At 54.3% G+C, this 20029-nt stretch overlaps 3 protein-coding genes across 3 annotated transcripts; 2 read left to right on the top strand and 1 right to left on the bottom strand.

Moving 5' to 3' along the window:
• The first annotated feature begins 1135 nt into the window (after positions 1 to 1135).
• Positions 1136 to 7421, top strand: MTO1 (mitochondrial tRNA translation optimization 1). Its single transcript, XM_053470917.1, has 13 exons — positions 1136 to 1192; positions 2551 to 2755; positions 2922 to 3121; positions 3422 to 3539; positions 3829 to 4118; positions 4248 to 4360; positions 4450 to 4640; positions 4721 to 4851; positions 5170 to 5374; positions 5518 to 5689; positions 5835 to 5953; positions 6368 to 6525; positions 6756 to 7421. Exons 1-13 carry the CDS (start codon positions 1136 to 1138, stop codon positions 6882 to 6884), a joined length of 2088 nt encoding a protein of 695 aa, XP_053326892.1. The 3' UTR covers positions 6885 to 7421.
• A 656-nt stretch (positions 7422 to 8077) lies between these two features.
• Positions 8078 to 14128, top strand: LOC128501459 (serine/threonine-protein phosphatase alpha-2 isoform-like). The gene is made up of 7 exons (XM_053470919.1): positions 8078 to 8292; positions 10695 to 10826; positions 11262 to 11492; positions 11609 to 11713; positions 11866 to 12089; positions 12160 to 12294; positions 12625 to 14128. Exons 1-7 carry the CDS (start codon positions 8238 to 8240, stop codon positions 12727 to 12729), a joined length of 987 nt encoding a protein of 328 aa, XP_053326894.1. The 5' UTR covers positions 8078 to 8237; the 3' UTR covers positions 12730 to 14128.
• A 699-nt stretch (positions 14129 to 14827) lies between these two features.
• Positions 14828 to 19613, bottom strand: TCTN3 (tectonic family member 3). Its single transcript, XM_053472034.1, has 15 exons — positions 19487 to 19613; positions 19006 to 19129; positions 18803 to 18927; positions 18559 to 18689; positions 18380 to 18485; positions 18018 to 18136; positions 17862 to 17897; positions 17563 to 17634; positions 17283 to 17484; positions 17186 to 17220; positions 16944 to 17030; positions 16309 to 16397; positions 16082 to 16226; positions 15865 to 16005; positions 14828 to 15501 (listed from the first exon to the last, which is right to left on the bottom strand). Exons 1-15 carry the CDS (start codon positions 19572 to 19574, stop codon positions 15295 to 15297), a joined length of 1707 nt encoding a protein of 568 aa, XP_053328009.1. The 5' UTR covers positions 19575 to 19613; the 3' UTR covers positions 14828 to 15294.
• Between the last annotated feature and the right edge of the window lie 416 nt (positions 19614 to 20029).

The raw sequence follows: 20029 nt of genomic DNA, 5'->3' as shown, positions 1-20029 counted from the left end.
GCGGTCTGTGTCTGATTTCTGCGGGGAGGTGAATACCAGGGGGTAGTTGGGGTGAGAATGGTGGGGGAGGGGTGTCTCTCTATATACTATATAATATAATATATATATATATATAATGTATATATTAAATATGGTGTCTAAAAAGACATGATTTCAGGTAATATAGTGACAACACCAGCCAAACATCCTTATCATGCTGTATCCTGCCAGCAGATCGGCCCCATCCGGCCCCCGTCTAGTCGCCCGTTTCTCCTGCTGTAACGACTCAAACCTTAATCAGTCGTTGGTCTCGTCTTAGATTCAGGAGCCGTATGTCTACCCCATGCATGTTTAATCCCCTCACTGTATTACCCTCTACCACCTCTGCTGGGAGGCTCTTCCCCTTATCTACCACCCTCTCAGTAATGTAACATTAGGATGTGTCGGTGTTAATGTAATCGTCACGTAGAAGAAAATTATTGGACTTCATTGTCTTGGCCATATCTAATAAAGTCATGAAACGGGAAAGTCTCTGCACTGTGGAGTAAAGCCAGACGGGCCTTCCGAAAAGCGTAGGGACCCCCCCGCAACGTGTATCTGCCAAATAGGGGGGGAATTAGAGGGGGTGTTACTGGACTTTTACTACTTTCAGCCCCATTGCGGGGTATTTGTGTCAATGGGTGGGGCATTTAGCATGTTTATTTACCCCATTATGTTTATAAAGCCGTTCCCTGTTGTTTCTATACACATTATCGGGGCTTTTAGGGCTGTAGAACCCTGCGATCCCCTCATACCCAGCAAACATTCTGACCTCCTAGAAAAGAGGGGCATCAGGGGAGGAGAGAGGGGTAACAGGGGAGGAGAGAAGGGCACAAGTACATTGGGAGCACAAAGAGGGACTGCCCAAACTTAATAGGGACACTTGGAAGGTATAGAATAATTCTAATAGTTAATGTTGCATTCACGTACAAGACTAAAGGAGGAACTCCTGTCACGCCCCGGTAAGGCTGGCTGAGCAGGATGGGATTTGTAGACCGAAGAAAATAGCAATCAGGGATCTCCATTGCTAGGAAACAGAGCCTGCGCCCCCTCCGGTCCTCCAGAGCAGCAGAGATCCCGCCAGAGCGTCTGCTCTTACCTCACGCGCTTCCTCTCTATGGTAGGTCTTGGAGTCACAAAGATGGCGGCGTCCGTGTTTGAACATGGGGGGAAGGTGAGGCGCGGGCAGTCAGGGCAGAGACCCCCCCAATACCGTGGTGTAATATGCCCCCCAACACACGGAAAGCAGGGCACATCTGTACGGGGTTTTGCACATTTTGTAGCCACTGAGGCATCCTTAATGTAATTGCGGAGACGGGAGACCCCCGTTTTATTTCATTGAGGAGGGGATGGGGGTCCCAGGCTGCTGATCGGTATGTGCGTTCATTGAAGGGCATTTCAGCAGCTGTCAGCTGGACTGCAACTCCCATCACGAGTTGCTTTGGGTGTTTGTCGCGAGGCCTGCACCATATTTCTGATATCCTTCTACAAATACTCCTATCTGAAGTGTGCGGCTTCATAGGGGTCATGGGCACACCGGGTAACTCTCAGGGTTTTTGCCCCAATCAATGGGTCTCGGGGTAAAGGGGCAGATTCTCGGGGTCACAGAGTCTGGATCCGACTCCGTCCTATTCCCCCCTGCTGGGATCATAAATAAGACTCCCAGTTGGTGCTTTTGCGCCCAGTATGTTATGGTGGTTGATATCCCTGCTTGAATGCAGGTGACTCAAGTGTATCTTCAAATAAAGTCAAGGTTTCCATGACGACCGGTATTAGAGCCATTTGGGTAACACATTTGGAGAGTCGCTGCATATAATCTTCATTTACATTATTTACAAATTTACATTACATGTACATAGCGCCTGCAGATACCGTAGCGCTTCACAGTCAGAACCGGTGGGAAAAATCACAAACAATAACAATGAGGGCCCGGCTCCCAGGAGCTTACAATCTAGCGGGTTGAGCGGGAAGTGAAGCAGTAGCAGAGGGATGATTTGGTCGGGTCAGGGTGATTGGCAGAGGTTGTTGGTCGTTCAGATGGCTTGGAGAGGATGCTGGCTGAGAGTGTTGGGAGGAGAGGTGGGAAACGGAGGGGGGGTTCAGAAAGCTTTCGAAATTTTCATAAGGGGGAGAAAATCTGGCAGAACGGGGAGGGGTAATTCCAGAGAAGCGGGGCAAATCCTGAATACGGGGGTGAGAGGAGGTAATGAGAGGAACGAAGAGGGGGGATAGGAGGGGGGAGATATTGGGGGATCTCTGGGTCCGGGGAGGAAAACCAGCGGCAGGGAAAGATTTAATATGAAAGGGTTAATAAGTCTCGGGGTCAGCGCTTTGTCCCCAGGTGTGCACGTGGGAAACACAGGGGCTGTTAACCCCATCTGCTAACTCGCACTACTACCCCGCACCCCGCAACCAGCATTTAGAGACAAAAATAACTTTATTTTGGTTAAAAAAACGTTTCCTAAAAGCGTTTGTATTTAGTGACCGATGCCGGCGTTCCGCTTTACACCCCGCGCTCTTCTGCCTTTTCAGGAGATCCTCCGTCATGGTGCCCGCGGCTCCCTGCCCCGGATTCGGAGCGGCGGCCGCCCGCTGTGCTCCGCGCCGGGCGATGCTGAAGCTTCCCGGTACCAGGTTGTGGTTGTAGGGGGGGGGCACGCTGGCACTGAAGCTGCAGCTGCGGCTGCGAGAACCGGAGCCAAGACTTTGCTCGTCACGCACAAAGCAGACACAATAGGTAAGCAGACCGGGGCCACCATCAACCCAAACCTGACCCACGGCCCATGCGCAGCCCAGTCCATCGTAAATGAATGATTGTTAGCGTGTGATTTATATGTAATTGTTGAATATATTCTCGCATGTAAATGCATGGCATTCAGTGCCCCCTCTTTGTGCCCACCCAGGTCAGATGTCCTGTAACCCTTCTTTCGGGGGGATTGGGAAGGGCCACCTGATGAGGGAGGTGGATGCCCTGGATGGCGTTTGCAGCCGGATCTGCGACCTCTCTGGGGTTCATTACAAGGTCCTGAACAGATGCAAAGGGCCGGCGGTGTGGGGTCTGCGGGCTCAGATCGATAGGACTTTATACAAGCAAAACATGCAGGTGAGCAACATGCGCGGCGGGGGGCTAATTCGTTATATCGCACCGGACAGGACTCATTAGGGTCCGGATTCTGGCAATAAGTGGAGTTTAAAAATCCATTAAAAATCAGCCATTTCCAGCTACAATCGCCATTTACAACATTAACCCCGTCTGCGCTGGATTTCTGATCCATTTCATGTTATTTTAATGGACAAAATCTGCTTTTCTTTCAAAAACCAAGGACATTTCTAAGTGACCCCAAACTTCTGGCTGGCGGGGTATATCTGGAGAATCTGATGATCGTTGTTCTTTTTTATGCAGAGAGAGATACTGAACACACCGGGCCTCACTGTGAGAGAGGGATCCGTCGAGGATCTGGTACTGGAACCAGCAGACCCCAGTCAGCCGGGGAAATGTCGAGTTGGTGGAGTTATTTTAGGTGAATTTCATATAAATCCATAACGTTTATTTAATAAATCGAGGTCGGTGAATAGATAGAAGTGGAATATTCTGCCGGCGTCTCTGTACCTGCGCTGTGTGTATCTGCAGAGCACTCTACCGGGCACCCCTGGCCTGGATCCGTTATCTGCCTCTTCCTGCACTTATTTACTCTTAGCTAATACATTAAAGTCTATTGATCTTCGTATATATACAGCTGTCTTTCATGCATGCGCGGCCCACCCTCTGTGCAGCCCTCTGATTATAGTTTGCTTTGCTCCTCGCTGTAGCGGACGGCAGTCGGGTTTCAGCCCGCAGCGTGGTGCTGACCAACGGCACGTTCCTGCGCGGTACGGTGAGGATAGGCACGGAGCAGAGAGCCGCCGGCCGCTGGGGGGAGGAGCCGTCCGTCGGCCTGGCGCAGACGCTGGAACGGCTGGGATTCGCGGTTGGGAGGCTGAAGACCGGCACCCCCCCGCGCATCGCCAAACGCTCGGTGGACTTTACCGTCTTGGAGCGACACGACGCCGATAACCCGCCGGTGCCTTTCAGCTTCATGAGCAGCAGCGTCTGGATCAGGGTAAGAACCCGTTTAACTCGAAGCCGTGATCGTGGCCCCTGGTGGCCCCTGGTGGCTGTGTAGATTATTGACCCCGTTCGTTTTGACCCCAATTTTTGGGCTACACGTATGGAATCGCTCTCTCCGCAGCCTGAGGAGCAGCTCCCGTGTCACCTGACCTACACGACCCCTGCCGCGGAGCAGATTATCAGAGAGAATCTCCATCTGAGCGATCACGTCAAGGAGACCAGTGCCGGCCCCAGGTGAGAGACGTCTGCCCCTGCCGGCGGGGGGGGGGGATTTGACAGCGGCGCGTCGGCCTGCGCTCACTCCCTGGCCGCTGTCTTTGTAGGTATTGCCCTTCCATCGAATCCAAGATCCTGCGGTTCCCCGGCCGGCGTCACCAGGTGTGGTTGGAGCCGGAGGGTCTCGATTCGGAGGTGATTTACCCCCAGGGGCTCTCGGTGACGCTGCCGGCCGACGCTCAGGAGCGGTTCCTGCGGGAGATACCCGGGTTGGGGAACGCGCGGATGCTCCGGCCAGGTACGTAGGGCAGAGTGTGACGTCACGGTGGGGGGACAGGAGCCCAGCATGGAGAGTGACCTGCCCTCCTCTCCCATCAGGTTACGGGGTGCAGTATGACTTCCTGGACCCTCGGCAGCTCCGAACCTCCCTGGAGACCTTCCTCGTCCAGAGGCTGTTCCTGGCCGGACAGATCAACGGGACCACTGGCTACGAGGAGGCAGCCGCCCAGGTACGTCGCTCGCGTTTTACTGCTTCGGAAAGACCAAGCGATGAGGGATTTATTCTTTCCTTGAGATTTGGGGCCGGAATGACTGGATGTCTGGGACTTATCTGCTAAATACTGAAGGTCTACTCTGCCCATTTCTCCTGCTGTAACGACTCAAACCTTAATCAGTCGTTGGTCTCGTCTTAGATTCAGGAGCCGTACGTCTATCCCATGCATGTTTAATACCCTCACTGTATTACCCTCTACCACTTCTGCTGGGAGGCTGTTCCACTTATCCACCACCCTCTGTGCAGTTGTGTTTGACTGATTTCTGTGTCTCAGGGGTTGATCGCCGGGATAAACGCTGCTCTGAAGGCGAGCGGCCGTCCTGCCTTCACAGTGAGCCGCACCGAGGGATACATCGGGGTTCTTATTGATGATCTGACCACACGTGGAACGAGGGAGCCGTACCGCATGTTCACGAGCCGCGCCGAGTTCCGCATGTCTCTGCGGCCGGACAACGCGGACTCCAGACTCAGCCTGAGGGGTGAGAAAGCGGCGAACTACTCCTCAAACTCTGCCTCTCACCCTGGGGAGCGGATCGCTTCTCGTTACAGGGGATTTAATGCGTGTCCCGCAGTGTCGCAGTATGTCAGCGGTATATACATTTCTATCTTTCACTGGCCGCAGGTTATGAGGAAGCCGGCTGCGTGTCTCAGGAGCGTTACTTTCTTGCCCGGACCACCAAAGAGACTTTGAACGAGGGTCTGTCTGCCCTTCGCTCCCTGCGGCTCTCCGCTTCCAAGTGGCAGCAGCTCATTCCTGGCATCCCCATCAGCAGCCTGAAAACCTCCATCATCAGGTGAGTGAGTCCTCCAATAGAAACCCAAAACCCGCCGGCAGATCGGCCCCCATCCGGCCCCCTGTCCTTGCTCCCGTCTCTTTAACTGTTTTATGATGTCATATATTTTGTCTTTTCTCAACGTCTCATTCTGTTTCCCGCGCAGCGCTGCGGAGCTCCTCAGATATCGGGGCGTTGATGTAGAAACCATCTGCAGAGCTTTCCCCGGCAGCCTGCAGAGATTTGCCGACAAACCGGAGATCTCCCGGCGATTAGAGATCGAAGGTAAAGAAACAGAGAGACTGAAGGAAGCTGCAGCGGTTTCTCTCTCTCTTGCCCCCCCCGTTCATCTCTCTTCTCTCCCTCCTTTCTCTCTCTTCTCTCCTCTCCCCCGTTTCTCCCCTCCAACATTTCTCTCTCTCCCCCCCCACTGTTTCTCTCTCTCTTCTCCCCCATCTCTCTCTTCTCTCCTACAAAGCCAGACATATCGAGTGCCCTGAGTCTTTCCTGCTCATCACTCTCATCTCCCTGCCTCTCTCCAATGTGTCTCCAGAACTGCCCCCCTGTACTCTGATCTGTAAAGTGGCAGAACCCGCTCTCCCTTCCTGCCACTAATGCCCCCTCGCTGTACACCCATCCCCCCCGATCACATTGTCTGCGTCCCGGTGAAATAACCCCCCGCGTGTTGTGTGTCCAAAGCCGCGTACGAGCTGCACGTCGCTCAGCAGCAGAAGGAGATCTCCGAGGTGCAGCGAGACGAGGCGCTGGAGCTCCCCGAAGACATCGACTACCAGTCCCTGGAGGCCGTGCTGTCGCTGGAAGCGCGGGAGAAGCTGTCGCAGAGCCGGCCCGAGACGGTGAGACGTCTTCCGAGGTCCCTTTAAACCCCAGCCTGGCAGGTGTGGCCTGCGTCCTCTGCAGCGCTACTTTACAGTGCGGTAAAACAATAGGGGCTTTAATAGAAATATCCGCCCCCCCGTCACCCAAATCCCCGATATGCCGTAATCGGGCTAAATGACCCCAAATACTCGGCGGTTCGTTTCCTTTAGGAGGATTTCTCACTGCGCTTGTGATTTGTTCTCGGCAGATCGGAGCCGCGGCGCGGATCCCCGGCGTGACGCCTGTGGCCATAGTGAATCTGCTGAGATATGTGAAGAACGGCGCTCGGGGGTCCGAGACCCGCCAGGAGGCAGTGACATCACACGGCTCCAAATGAGCAGCAAGTGGCAAAATATCGGACATGCGCGGGAGAACTCTCCGATTCCCGCTATCGCGGGGTAGTGGATGCGTTGAGCGGGAGCCGGGGGTTAGAGGGAGCATATTCCTGGCAGATGTTTTTTTTCTGTAGGAAAACATCCCAAGTGCCTTTCGGAACTGGCACCGAAGCCCCCCAAAGACATTAAATAAAGTTAAATTAGACACTTTTTGGGTGGCACCCGCAGCAGCTGATTGGCCAGCCCGATCCCTGTATTGGCAGCTATATAGGGATTACACCGTAGCAATGTATATATAATGTATAGAGGGAAGGGGGTATGTATGGGGGGGGTTGGGGGGCTGTTACTGTAATTTATGTTTAGAATGTCCGTAGAATGCCGCGGTAACCTGAGCTGCGAATTCTGAGCGTGAAGCGGCCAATCAGAGCATTGGTATCAGGAGATTGCGCATGGAGGGCCGTACGTACCTGTCGGAAAGAAGGCTCCCCGAATAACAATAATAAAGTGTTATTATATTAATAAATCTTTGAATCGGAAAACTTTATTGAAAAAGAAAAATAGACATTTATTTCCCGTAAAATCCTCGCTTTACTGTGCCTGGCCGCTGAGTATCTTACAGGGATTTCGAGAGCCTGGAGCATCCGTAAAGCTGCGGCTCGGACTTATCCTGAAAAGCTTTATCAGGGCTTTTAGGGCCGTAGAACCCTGCGATCCCCTCATACCCAGCAAACATTCTGACCTCCTAGAAAAGAGGGGCATCAGGGGAGGAGAGAGGGGTACAGGGGAGGAAAGGGGTACCGGTTTGAGTGAGGGACTGGTCACACTAAACAGGGTCATGTGGAATGTATACCCAGATGCTGCCCAACCCCTGCTGGATGTGTTGGTTTAATTGTCTCAGTGGAAATGTCCCCCCTGTATTTATATCTGTGCCATCCCAGCATCTGACCAATAGAGCTTCGAGTCTGCGCTCCTGAGAGTGACGTCATTCACACCTGCAGGCAGCATCCCGCTTTTTTCACCCGCTGTGCATTCCCACCAATCAGCGGCGCGAATAATTCCGGCCAGTCAGTAAAGGCAGGGCGTGGCTTCTACTCGAGCCTTCTTCTCATCATCCGGCCGGGTGCGCAACGGAAAAGGGAGGGGTGACATTCCTCCGTTCCACAGAAGCCAATCAGAAGCCGACCGGCCGGGTGACGCAGGCGCACCTCGGCTTCTTCATTCACGAGAGGAAAGCGAAGGGAGCGGGTGGGCCTCGTGCGTGCACTGACGTCACCAACCGTGGGAGACAGCGACCGAGCGCTTCGGCGGGCACGTGACCTTCTTTAGCAGCACCCCCGGCCCTCACACACCGAGCCATGGGCGACGGAGAGAAACTCAACATCGACTCGATCATTCAGCGGCTGCTGGAAGGTGAGGGCCTCGTGTGCGGAGGGCGTCTCAGGCACCGGGGAGGTTATGAGTACCGTGTGAAGGGAGTGCGGGCGGGGGGAGGAGGAAGGCTGTTGGGGGAGGGGAACTGTTTGTGTGAGGGTATATCTATTTATGTATCTTTGCGTGATTATATGTATATATCTCTATGTATTCGCGCGGATTGGCTCCCGAGTAGGGTGGTTTTTCTTTTTTACACCCCCCACCCGTGTGTTCGTTATGTGGCCCCGGTATAAGCTCTCGGCTGGATCGCCTGTTTGAATGCGGGCTGCAGCCATTATTTCTCCCCTCGCGGTCTGAGGGATTTCTGCCCCTGGGGTAAGAGGTGTATATTTGCCCCGGTTTTATGTTGTTTTTGCCCCTGAGTACGTGATGCGGGCAGTCGGGTCTCTTCCTCTGGCCGGTGGGATTCTGATACCTGCTGAGGGGGGGGGGGGTTATTCTGAAGCAAAGTGGGGGGTGTCGCCATAGCAACCTTCTTAGGCTCATACCTGCCCCAGAATCCCCCTGTGTTGTGTCTTTTGCCCTTGATGGGTGTATCAGGCTAGTGACGAGGGGATCTGGTATAACCCAGAGTCTCCAGCCTGTAAACGCTGCTTCCTCTGGGGATCTGGGGCCCTGTAACCTGTCTGTAATAACAGGGATTGCTGGCGCTGTATGTTTAATACACTGTGAGGCAGAAACTGCTTTCAAGGTCCCTTTTATGATAAGATCTGGAACCCCCGATGGCTGCGGGAAGCGATAGTCTGCAGCTGCTCCTGCGCTGTGTGATATTCTGATGCCTTGTTAGCTGGCGGGGTGTTTCCGTGGCTGGCTTGGAGTTATGAGATCTGTTGTGTGAGGGAAACGCTGATCTGGTGGCATTTTAGATCTTCTACGTCTGGAGAAAACATGCATGTCGTCCACGGAAAGAGGCGTTTAAACCTGTGTCTGATCGGGAAATGATGCTGGAATAGAGAGGGTGGTAGATTAATGGAACAGTCTCCCAGCAGAGGTGGTAGAGGGTAATACAGCGAGGTGATTAAGCATGCATGGGATAGACATACGGCTCCTGAATCTAAGGCGAGACCAACGACTGATTAAGGTTTGAGTCGTTATAGCAGGAGAGACGGTTGACTAGCCGGGCTGAGTCCGTGTGTTTTGTGTCTGAGCGGTAATACCCGGTACCGGCTCTGATTCCGGGTCCGGTCTCCCTGGCTCTCGGCGGGGAGAGTCCTTCTCCTGGGGTGTAATTACCCGGGGTGAGGGGGAATCGCACAGCTTGGGCTCCTGGAGACGGTTCCCCCGGGGCTGGTGCTTCCTCGGGGGTGATTTCTGTCACTTTCTGTAAATGGACCTGATTTCCTGCTGACTGGATTTGCGTCTCGCCGTGATGATGTCATTATACCGCGCCGTGCTGCTCTTATTGGTTGCAGTGGGCATTCCTGCTCACAGGTGCATGGGGGGGCGCATTCCCACCGGCAACCGCAGAATGCGTTCCGGCGCTGTGGGGGAGACTGGGCCGATCGCTGCTCGTGTCTGTTCAACAGGAGCCCCTCTGTGCCGAGGCGAGGGGCCCCAAAGCTCCTGCGTGTTATCCGGTTCCAGGGTTATTTTCTCACCTTCTCCCTTCCAAGCGTAGCTAGGGAGCCCATCCGGCCCCCGTCTAGTCGCCCGTTTCTCCTGCTATAAAGACTCAAACCTTAATCAGTCGTTGGTCTCGTCTTAGATTCAGGAGCCGTATGTCTATCCCATGTATGTTTAATACCCTCACTGTATTACCCTCTACCACCTCTGCTGGGAGGCTGTTTCACCCTTTTAAGCGATTGCTGTGATCCCTTTAGTAAAGATCATTGGCGTAAAGGTAGAATCATCTGTGGGGCGAGCTCAGCCGCCCCCGCTGGAGGAACGTAAACCCTGCGTCTTCATAACGAAAAGTCCCAACTCTTAGTGAATAAACCCCTCGAATTCTTTAACAGCTGATCATAGAATCGAGGAATGATGCGTCAGGAGGACGTCGACGAATAAGACGGACGTTTAACATGTAGAGACATCTTGGAAAGGTGTGACTGCCCCCCCGCAGGGTATTAATAACGTCTCCCTGGCAGCGGAGGATCGATGCGCTCACGAGGGGGGGCGGCTTGCTGCGTGTTTATGTTGTGGGATCAGCCCTTTTTTGCTTCGGAGCTTAAAGGGTTTCTGTGTAACGAGCGCGTGTCTCGGGGGGGCCGCCAGCCGTCTCAGTTTGTGGGGACCGGCTGTATTGATCGGTTTGATTAAATTGACATGCGTGACGTTTGTGGTGGAGTTTGTCGGCTAAATGAAGTCTGCGGCCCCTAATACCGCGAAGGGTGCTTGTTGACCTCTCACTCTCACTCACTCTCCCGCTCGCTCTCTCTCCGCAGTTAAAGGCTGCCGTCCGGGGAAGAATGTCCAGCTGTCGGAGAACGAGATCCGTGGCTTGTGCCTGAAATCCCGTGAGATCTTCCTCAGTCAGCCCATCCTGCTGGAGCTGGAAGCCCCGCTGAAGATCTGCGGTGAGTGCCGAGCGCGTTAAACGTGTGTGTGTGTGTATTACCCGGGCAGGTCTGCACCTTGTTGGCCAAATTCTCTATTTACCCCCCCCCCCCCCGCGATTTTATCTGACAATCCAGAGGAAATAATACGTCTCGTCTCCCAGCCCCCAACCCCGGGCCAAGTTCTCCACCAAAAATCCCTGAAAACCTTCGCTCCGTGAGAACGAGGCTGGAAAAGCACTTCTCCCATCTGCCAAATATTTACTTTCACTCGCTGGCGGCCGGCGGTTTCCTCGTATCGGCTGCTCCTGTTGGTCGCGTCTGTGATCTTGATACGTTTTATCAGAGTGTTTGAGTCTCTATTACCCAAATACTGCGAGAGATTCAAAACTTTAAATTATATCTATATCGCGGGAACAGCCGGTAATCGGCGTGGTCTTTCTTTCTTCCCGCCAGGCGACGTTCACGGCCAGTATTACGACCTACTTAGGCTCTTCGAATACGGAGGCTTCCCCCCGGAGAGTAACTACCTGTTCCTGGGGGATTACGTGGACCGTGGCAAGCAGTCGCTGGAAACCATCTGCCTGCTGCTCGCCTACAAGATTAAATACCCAGAAAACTTCTTCTTGCTGCGCGGGAACCACGAGTGCGCGAGCATCAACCGCATCTACGGCTTCTACGACGAGTGTAAGAAACGTGTCCGCTCTTTACAGGCCGTAGATGCTTCCTGTTGGGGGTGCATCCTGCGGGGGCCGGAGGTCATGCGTTTATCTGACCGGCCACTTGGTGTTTCTCCTCTCCAGGTAAAAGACGGTATAACATCAAGCTGTGGAAGACCTTCACCGACTGCTTTAACTGTCTGCCGGTCGCCGCGATAGTCGATGAAAAGATCTTCTGCTGTCACGGAGGTGAGTGCCGACGGCGCGGAGATGGTGGGGGTTCTGTGATGTTCTCCCGAGTGGCTCTAGAACCGCGGCAGAGGCATCACTCGCTGGTGTAAGGGATCCTTGGATGTCTCGCACTGAGGGGTTTCATTGTATTCTCTCACGATTCCTCGAAGGTCTCTCTCCTGACCTGCAATCCATGGAGCAGGTGCGAAGGATCCTGCGTCCCACCGACGTCCCAGACCAGGGCCTTCTGTGCGATCTCCTGTGGTCCGACCCCGACAAGGATGTCCTCGGCTGGGGTGAGAACGACCGCGGCGTCTCCTTCACCTTTGGAGCTGATGTGGTGGCCAAATTCCTCCACAAACACGACCTGGACCTCATCTGCCGAGCTCATCAGGTGAGCTTCTCTCTCTCCATGCGCCCCTCGTCTGTCTCTTCTCCCATCTCACTGCGGACTCCATTCACAGGTGGTGGAAGACGGCTACGAGTTCTTCGCGAAGAGACAGCTGGTGACGCTCTTCTCGGCACCCAATTACTGCGGGGAGTTTGATAACGCCGGCTCCATGATGAGCGTAGACGAGTCCTTGATGTGCTCCTTCCAGGTTGGTAACGTCTGTCGTTGTATCGATCCTCGCCGTATGGGCTGACGGACGGTTATCGCCGACAACTTGCTTTAATGTTGCCACTTATTATTGGTACCCCCCCCCACTGTCTGGCCCTTGCCTGCTAATGGGCAATGCCAGCTTGTGGTCCATTAATGTCTTTCTTCCTGGTTGGCTGGGACATCTCACTGTACCCCCAGCCACCCCCCCACCAGTGGTGAAGCTGAATATTACCCTTCACCGCCTGGCCATGTTTTCAGAGGATAGCCGCCGTCGAAGGATACTTTCAATTTCAAACTTTATTTAAACGTCCTTTTCTTCATCTTTTAGATCCTAAAACCAGCGGACAAGAAACTGTTTGCTTACGGAGGAGTGAACCAGAACCGGCCCGTCACCCCTCCTAGAAACTCTGCTAAGAACAAGCAGAAGAAATGACCTCCTCGGGGCACCTTCTAGCTTCTCCCCCGCTCCCCGACACTCACCCACTGACCTCCCGCCGCGTTTCATCCGAGTTCTGTTACCCCCTCTCGCCCGCTGGTGGGGGGGACCGGTTTACCTCGCACTGACTGATGGGGATGAGGGGGAGGACGGAGGGCACCTGCGAAATCAGCCGATTCTTCTGCCTTAATGCTTCGACGCGTCCGAAGAGCTGCCTCCACTTTGTCCAAAGCCGCCGGCGCCGGGGAGGAAAGACTCGTTTTCTCGAGGCGGTGCCTTAACGCGCCGTCGCCGGTAATTCGGATGGAATCTCAGGGTCATTCGTCGCTTCTCCTGGACGGTAGCAAAATAAATCTACTTTAACCCCAGGTGCAGTATCCCGGCCGCTAAATGGTTAACGTGTCTACCTACGTGTCACGTCGCCAGGGCTCGGCATGATGGGGGTCTTCTCGTTTCTGTAGCATTATGGCCAGTGAATCGTTGCAGGCTGACGACCGCATTAAATCCACTTGCACATGGTTGTCTCTTCTAATGTTTTTGTCTTTGTTTACCCCAGAAATAGGTTCACGGGCGGACAGAGTAACGCTTCTGTAGTCCTAGAGGTACAGGCAGGCACGTCTCAACCCCCCTCCCCCTTCCGGTTTTACGACTGAGTTTAATACCACCGCTGCCCGGCTACCGGTCGGTTTGTAGAGCCGTTAACGCTCAGACAGTTACGGAAACTGGATAGTTGGTCGGGGTGGGACTGGGTCCATAATGCCCAGCATGCATTGCGAGAGGGGAGGGGGGGTTGCAGCAGAGGCCAGATCATATTATGTAGATTCTTCATTTTCATTTTGTTTGTTGTATCCGGTCCTCCTTTCTTCGCTTGCCGTTCCGTGGTTAATGTCGGTGCGTGGAGACTCCCCGCGTGGCGTTCTGTACCTCTTCTGGTCCCGTTGCGTTTCTCTTGCTGTATTGTGTGATGTAACTTTTTTTTTTTTTTTTTTTTTTTTTTATTGGGTGGGGGGTATACTCTTTGTTTTATTTAGTAGAATTGGCCTGTTTAGGAAGCCTTTGCCCCTCTTTTTTTCTTTTAATAAAGAAACTGACATTGTTGGCAATCGTCCGAATTGACCAATGAGCCGTCTGTCTGACTTGTAACCCTCTCTCTGCCGAGGGACCAATCTCACTGTCCCCAGATGGCTGGTGGATCTGGGAAGATTCCGGAAGCTTTGACCTGCTGTACGGCGACGCGCATCGTTAAGAAGGGAACTCGTCCAGCCGGGGGTGCTAGAAGGGGGGCCGGTTTTTGGGGAGGGGGTTCTCGCGGCGGTCCTTGAAAGCTATGAGTCATGGCTTTTTAACGAAATTCTTTTTATCACGTTTGAATTGAAATGAATGTAGAGAAATAAAACTGACTCTGTGTATTTTCTTACGGTGGTTGCTGATTGCTGTGCTGTCTGTCCCCGGGGGCCGTGAGACCGTCCGTCCGTCTGTCTGGGGTTTGAGTGCTTGCGTGCCGGGCTGCTTGGGGACGGTGATTGGTAAACGGACTGAAGGGCGAGCGGAGAAACCCACCGATCCGATCAAACCCGAGCTCTGCGCCTGGGTCTAAATTCGGTCGGAACCAGCTGGGTTATGGCCGGGGATCGAGTACAAGAGACCATAAATCTAACACTAGAGGGGCAGAGGCTGAGAGGGAAGGGAAGGAAGTTTTACTTCACAGAGAGGGTGGTATATAAGTGGAACAGCCTCCCAGTAAAAGCAGTAGGGGCCAATACATATAGGATGAGACCAATGACTGATCAAGGTTTCAGTCTTTACAGCAAGAAATATGGGCGACTAGATGCGTCTGATTTGCCAGCGGGTTCTGTGTAGCCGAGAGGAACCAATGCCTAGTGTGAGGTGTGATTGTATTGTGTGTGTGTGTGTGTGTGTGTGTGAGGTGTGATTGTATAGTGTGTGTGTGTGATGTATATACATAGCAGCGCTCGGAAGGTACGGGGAGAAACAAACACTGCCTCTGCTGACCGGGTCCTGGCTCGGAGTGTTTATGGTTGGAGTGCTGCCCGGTGTGTTTAAGGGGTTCAGTCTGGACGCTCGCCGCTTCGGATATAAAAAATATTTAATTTATTCATTAAACTGAAACATCGATACAAAATAAAACAAAGTGCAGAAAAATCGAGCGTAACCCCCATTGGGTGAACGAACTGCCACGAGTTCAACATCATTGGGCATTTTTTTCGGGTTACCGGCTGTGTAGAGCAATCAGGACTTACACTACCCCATTCTGTGTTAATAGGAATGCTGAGAGTGATGGGGGTGAGAGTTGTGGTCAGAGTTTGACACGACTGCTGCTCGGCCAGCGCTGGGGGTGGGTAGTGGACGAGGGAGAGATTCTAATTTACTCTGTAATGACATCACTTCCTGTAAGTCACAAGCTTGGATTATACCTCATGGGCTGGATGCGCTGGAGGGAAATAAACCTCTTTACCCTGAGGGTCGGACCCGGGGCGGAGGACCAGGCGGCATCATCGTGGGCTGGGACAGTCTCTCTGCCAGCCGGGGCGTCTCCATGCCCTAAACAAACAGCATTACAGTCAATACCAAGAGAGCAAAGACAGGGCCGGGACCCGCGCACGCCGGAGCGGATCCGCTAGTGCGGAACGGGTAGAAGAAATCCAGGGGTTCGCGGGCGGTGATGCCGGGATGTGAGCGAGGAGGAGGCCCGCGGCGTGTGATGTCTGTGAACGAGGCCTGGCTCCGAAGAACGGTGACATCGAGACACTAATGGGGGGGAAAGGGGACCAGAATTACTTAACCAACATAATATTTACAACTCTGCTTTCTGCGAGACAGTCTATGCATTGGGATTTAGTTGTAGCAATGGAGCAGGCTCCCAGCAGAGGTGGTAGAGGGTAATACAGTGAGGGGATTAAACACGCATGGGATAGACATACGGCTCCTGAATCTAAGACGAGACCAACGACTGATTAAGGTTTGAGTCGTTACAGCAGGAGAAACGGGGGCCGGACGGGGCCGATCTGCCTGTACAGAATTGGACCTTTGTGAATAGGCCGCTGCAGCCGTCGTATCTCTGCAGTGAAAGCAGTTGTCGGGACCGGCCGGCGACTCGTTCCTCAGACTCACCGAAACGACGCGGCAGCTGAACCTAAACCGAGCTCCCTGGATCTGAGCTTGTGGGTTAGACAGCAGTCCGACCTCGGCCCACAGGATCTGCGTGCGCAGGAAGACGGGGAGGAGGCAGCCGGTTTTACAATCACCTACAGCCTGCGGAGAATGGGGTTAGTGAGGGCAGTTACAGGGGGCAGAAACGCGCGGCCGGTCAGCGGCGACAGAACCCAACCTGGTCAGTGCAGTTTTCATAGATGATCGGGATCCGCAGGGTGCTGCCGTTTCCAAAGGCCCCCAGCTGCCGGGGCCACGGCTCGCCAAGAAGTACGTTGTATGCTCTGGTGCGCAGGCTCTCGCACGTCTCCGCCAATTCTCCCCTTCACACGAGAGAAAGCCTTAGAACCGAAATCATGCCGCCTCCCCCTACACGGAACCCAACGGAACCCGACGCCGAATTACCTGATAGAGCAGCCGCTCAGAGCGTTCACTCCAAACTGCACGGGCCGGCGAGAGCACGAACCGTCTCCCTGCAGACTCGGGGCGCTCAGCTGGCGGATTGTCACGGAACCGTAACCAAGACGCAAAACACCTAGAACTGAACGGCCAAGGACCGGAAGATCTACGGGGAGGTCCTGAGGAACATTATCTTCCTGGAGGCTGATCAGAGACCTCATCATAGAGAGTGATACAGGGAGAGAAATCAGCGCTCTGCGGCTGGGGGGCGAGAAAAGGCTACAAATAACTTCTCTCTTGGTGCAAACGATCTCAGGACAGTTGGGTTATATACTTGGCCATCTCTGAAGGCATCACCAAAAGCCCTTTGCTTGGTTTGGGGTTCCTGTCTGCGTCCTGGAGGTAGGTTTGGGTCGTATGAGGTCATAAGATCAGAATCACGGCAGAACATTTGGGATACGACCGCAAGGAGCATGGATGATAAACTCAAACTATTCTAACGGGTTCTTCCTCCCCGCCGGAGGGCGGTGCAGGTGACGCTGTAGGAGACGGAAGCCAGGAAAGGGTATGTTTGGGGCGCGAGGTTTACAGACCCTCCCGGGGGGGGGGGGGTTGTAGGAACACAGAATATAAAAGGATACAGATCCGGTATCCGCCAGCACGGGGAGTCCCGCCAAGTAGCCGGGGTTTCCGCTCCTGCGGAGACCGGATGCCGGAGCAGAAACAGACTGCAAGAGAACATACATTAACCGGTTATCACGTGACCTCATCGTACGATAAGCCGAGCGTGTGACGGGTGATAAACACCCAGATTCCGGGTGCTCGTTATTACTCTATAACCGCGTAATTATTATTATTACTGCGTTCTCCGGACACGACGTACTCCAGTTATTTGGAAATAATATGTTTGCCTTTCTCCTAAACGAGGAGCACAAAGGCCTTTGTCTAACTCAAGAACGTTCCTCGCAAGCGAGGCGGACCGGGTGACGCCGGGGTAACCCCAGGAACCCCCTGCGAGACGTTCTGCAGATCACACGGGGTCCGTGTCCGGTCTCGTGAACTCGCCTGGTAGTTGACCTCGAACTCCTGCTGCAGACGGGCCCCGGACGCGTTGACCAGGGCGAATCGGACGGACACGTTAGTGATGCCCTGGGTCCCGTTATACAGCACCGTGTACACCACCTGCAACACAAAGGAAATCGGTAGCGCGGCAGGTGCCGGTGCGGGGGAGGAATAACAGCCGTTGAGTTAAAGGGTTACCTGAGACACCACGTTGTGACACCGGCCTCCCTGCAGCGTCGGGCTGTCTGGCACCGGCCCGGTCAGCTCGACCTGAAGAAGGAAAAGTGAGCGTGAGCGCGGCCCTGTCCGGCATCATCCCGGCGGCAGGGGTCACCTGCCGGGCTCGACACCCATCTCTCTCTTTTGGCCGTAATCCACCCCCTTTTGATAAAATTCTTTTAGACAAGCCCCGGGGGTATTAGTGCCTATGGGTGGCAGAGACTCGCTACCTTCTGCCTCTTGCCCGTCACACCCTCCCCCGTCTCCCACCGCCTTACCTTTAAAGCTGTGCCGTTTATCACATCTTTTGGAACCTTTGGAAAAAAAAAATACCCAAATTAATTAAATTTTAGGGGTTTCACAAAAAACAGCATAGATGCAAGCGGTTTAACCCCTTCACGCCGGGAGTCCTACGAGACGCCTCTGCCCATTACCCGGAACACGCTGATGTTCTGATAATAATGGCGTGCACTCAGCCAGGGATCCGCCAGGCAGCTGTCACTCAGGTTCCGGATTTCTCGCTGGCAGGAGGTGTTGCTGGAGCGGAGGAACCCTGCGGGAGGAAAAAGAGAGCGTTCGTACTAGAGTGTCCAGAAAACATGGCGACAGGAGCCACCTCCACAGCACAGCGAGCCGTGGTGATCCAGAGGACTGCGTGTCGGTGACTGGAGAGACCGTTACCAGGACATGGAGGGGACAGCATTAGAGGAAAAGTGACAGTGAAAGAGAAAGAGACTGCAATCTCATGGAGAGACAGCCAGGAAGACGGGCTCCGGCGCCCTCCGTATTCTCTTACTTGCGGGGTTGCTGTCGGAGCAGAGGTTTTGGGCCCCCACCGGCGCTGGCTGTATCAGGACCCCGACGGTGCCGGACCGAGAGACAGCCAGGACAGGGTCATCGGCCTATGGGCAGAGAGCAAGCGTCAGAAGCCAGACAGAGCGCCGCGCTCTAACGTCAGAGCGCCGGAGCGCTTACCTTGTAGAAGTCGGGGAACGTTGGGACGGGGCTGGAGAGGGGAGAGAAGGAGAACGCTCGCCATTTGTCTGCTAGTTTGGAGAAATTTGTTGCATCCACAGTCTGCGGGGCGACGAAGTAATTCAGCGAGGCTGGGGAGACAGGGAGCGGAGACGGGGATCACCAGGAGACCAACGAGACATCACCCATGGATAAGAGAGGGTTAAACTGCCGTCACGCCGGCGGCTTTATTAGAGAGACTTACGGTCCACAGGAAGGACACAGAAGAGCTCCGGGGTCCGGGGGGGAGACGCCGGGATCAAGGCGGTGGGATACGGGGAGTTACTGCGGAAAAGCAGCCAGCCGTACAGACAGACCTGCGAGCGCACCCTGCGGGGAAGAGACAGCCGTAACGCGCCGTTTACACAGAGACCGCATGCGCCGCCCGGCCGCGAGCTGAAGACTTACGAGACGCTCCCGGGCAGGCAGAACGAGAAGACGCTGGCGGGGTCGCCGCTCTCGCAGTCCGGGTCGCAGCAGCAGTTCAGGTCGCAGATCGCAGGGGAGAGATCGCAGGTGCAGATCGTCACGGCTGCCGGAGAAAGAGCGAGGACGTCAGGAGCGGGGCAACTCAAACACAAGGGCCACATTCCGGGGGCCAAAGGGCAAACATCTTTCCCAGGACCAGGGGCATCACCGGTGTGTGTGTGGGGGGGGGATGGGTTTGGGACCACTTTAACCGGTTACATGCCAGTGCGGTTAGACCAAAGGAGGGAATGGGGGGGGTGATGGAGAAAGGGGTGATGGGGAAGATAGATGAGGAAAGGGGGGGACGGGGCAAAACAAATAGGGGCTGAGAGGGTTAAAGGGGCAGCAGGGGGTCTGGGATAAATGGTACAGAGGGGTCCAGGAGGCGAGAGATGACGGAGCACACTATGACATCACTCACCGCCAGAAGCCCGGCTGTCTCCGGTCCCCAATCTGACCTCTGACCCCACGGCGACCCCGAGGAGCAGGAGCAGCATCACGCGACCCATATTCAGGCCGCAGCGTCCGGTAACCGAGGTAACAGGGAAAATCTACGTCATAACCGGCGCGACGGGTCGGGCTCACTACGACGCCTTTCCACCAATGCCTGCCGGGAAATGTAGTTCCGTCTCGCAGCAGCGCCTCTGTCATTGTGTCCCTGAGCCGGCAGGGGGCGCGGAGGAGGCAGCAGCCCCGCTAACTCCACCCCACGGCGGGGTAATCACTGCGGGTTAATTCACATCATTCATTTACGGATACGGAATACCGAAACCGGTTTAACTTCTAATCTACAAACGCTAGATCTGAGACGGCTCCGTAGAACAATAGAAGAAAGCTTGACAGAACAATGTGTTACAACCTCTAGGACAGCTCTAGGACCGCTCTATGCTCGAGAACCGGGACATATATATTATTATTATTTATTGTTTATATATATATCATATGGTCTGATCAATCACAGACT

This window comes from Spea bombifrons, chromosome 7 (genome assembly GCF_027358695.1).
Source record: "Spea bombifrons isolate aSpeBom1 chromosome 7, aSpeBom1.2.pri, whole genome shotgun sequence".
Lineage (NCBI taxonomy): Eukaryota > Metazoa > Chordata > Amphibia > Anura > Pelobatidae > Spea > Spea bombifrons.
This window is presented reverse-complemented; position numbering and strand designations above follow the sequence as displayed.